Here is a 1,814-nt window from a genome sequence, read left to right as displayed (position 1 = left end):
GTTTTCCGAGACAGGGTTTCTCTGTGGCTTTGGTGCCTGTCCTGGAACTAGCTCTGTAGACCAGGCTGGTCTCGAACTCACAGAGATCCGCCTACTGTAATTGCAGTTCTTGTAAAGAGAAGCTGTAGGATCAGGCAGGTAAGTGGGGGCCAAAATGGAATTTCGGCGGTACGATGCGTTTCTCTAGGGGCGGTCTCCATCCACGAAGCACCTCGTGAGGTGCGGCCCGAGCTTCCACAGGTTTCCCGGGAAAGGCGCCGCCTGCGCTTCTCCACCAGTCTTGCTAGAGTAGGCGTACGCTTTACGAACAAAAGCGTTCGGAATGACCGCCTCTCTAGCCACTCAACGCAGAGCACAACCCCCGCGCCCCTGGCTCCGTGCAACTTTCAATTGGTGAAGTGACCCTGGAGAAGGCGGGACGGAGAGGAAGTCCCGCCTTCCTTGGCATTTCAGCCAATCATAGCCTCTGAGTTATGGTTAGGTTGCATCCTTGTGTAGCGTTCTGAGCGGCCTGAGGGCGGGGCGGGGGCCCGGCGGGTCGCGGAGGTGGGGGTTGGTGGAGGACTCTTCCCGAGGGCGCGCGGAGCCGAGCCGGTGACAGACGCGCACGCGTGCGTGCGCTCTGGACTCCTGCGCGGCCCCGCGAACCCCGTCGGGCCGCTGAGAGGCGCGCGGCGTCCGCGCCGCAGCCGTCTAGGATTCCAGCCCAGGGGCGTCCCCGGGCGTCCCCAGCTCGAGGCTCCGAGCGCCGGGCCGCGCCCGCTCCTGCCCGCGTCCCGTCCCCGCTGCCTTCAGAGACTGTCCCTTAACTCTCCTCTCCGCTCCGAGGGCCGGGTCCTCGCGGCCCATGGTGGCCGCTGGGGACCCACGCAGCCTAGGTCTGTCTCGGGCCGGCCAGCCGGCCACCATGGTGGCCCTGAGGCCTGTGCAGCTCCTCCAGGGGGGCTAATAGACCCAGAGCCTAGGGGTGAGAGGGTCCCAGGCCAGAACCCTGCGCCATGGCTGGAGCCATCGCTTCCCGCATGAGCTTCAGCTCGCTCAAGAGGAAGCAGCCGAAGACATTCACTGTGAGGATCGTCACCATGGACGCCGAGATGGAGTTCAACTGCGAGGTAACCGGCCGCCAGTCCCGACGGACTATGAGCGGAGAGCCGCGGAATCCCTGCCTGTCCGGCAGGAGTGCGCGTCCCCACCCACGGGGCGCCCTCGCTGCGGTGACAGTCAGATGGAAGCTTGAGGGATTCTGTAGATACCATCTCTGGGCAAGGGTGGAGATGGGCAGAACCGGAAAGGACTTTCTAGGCCCAGATCACAAGTTAAAGCTAGTTGTTGCCTTTTAAAAACAAAACGTGGGTCTCCTGGGTTTGGCACTTCTTGAAAGTTATTTCCATTCATTTGTTATTGGAAAAAACTGGAATCTTCCATAGTTTACAGTGTGTAGGTATTGCGCTTAATATTCCAGGGAGCTTTTCATTAGGAATTATTATGTACGCTAGATCTTAAAAATGACATCTAGCCAGGAATGGTGGCGCACGCCTTTAATCCCAGCACTTGGGAGGCAGAGGCAGGCGGATTTCTGTGAGTTCGAGGCCAGCTTGGTCTATAGAGCTAGTTTCGGGATAGACTCCAAAACTACAGAGAAACTATGTCTCGAAAAACAAAAACCCAAAAAGTTGCACCTAGTTTTGTTGAAAGTTTGTACTTTTCCCTGTCCAAAACTTTAAAGTTTCTAGGAAAAACTCTGAAGAAAGAGTGACTTACGTTTACTTTCCGTAGTTTCTAACATGGTAATAATAGCTATCATCTGTTGAAAG

General features: G+C 57.3%; 1 protein-coding gene across 3 annotated transcripts in view; it reads left to right on the top strand.

Annotated features, from left to right (window-relative positions):
* Positions 1 to 551: 551 nt before the first annotated feature.
* The window catches only part of Nf2 (neurofibromin 2), a 96,370-nt gene continuing 95,107 nt past the window's right edge, over positions 552 to 1,814 (top strand). The window contains exon 1 of one of the 3 annotated variants that reach the window (XM_026788715.1): positions 552 to 1,112. In XM_026788715.1, the coding sequence (XP_026644516.1) occupies positions 999 to 1,112 (114 nt within the window). In that variant the 5' untranslated portion in view covers positions 552 to 998. The remainder of the gene's footprint in view (positions 1,113 to 1,814) is intronic. The other 2 variants (XM_005366144.2, XM_005366145.2) reach the window with 2 other exon arrangements.

The sequence above is a fragment of the Microtus ochrogaster genome, unplaced genomic scaffold (genome assembly GCF_000317375.1).
Source record: "Microtus ochrogaster isolate Prairie Vole_2 unplaced genomic scaffold, MicOch1.0 UNK6, whole genome shotgun sequence".
In the NCBI taxonomy this organism is placed as follows: Eukaryota; Metazoa; Chordata; class Mammalia; order Rodentia; family Cricetidae; genus Microtus; species Microtus ochrogaster.
The sequence above is the reverse complement of the archived record's forward strand: the minus strand, read 5'-3'. Positions and strand labels throughout refer to the sequence as shown.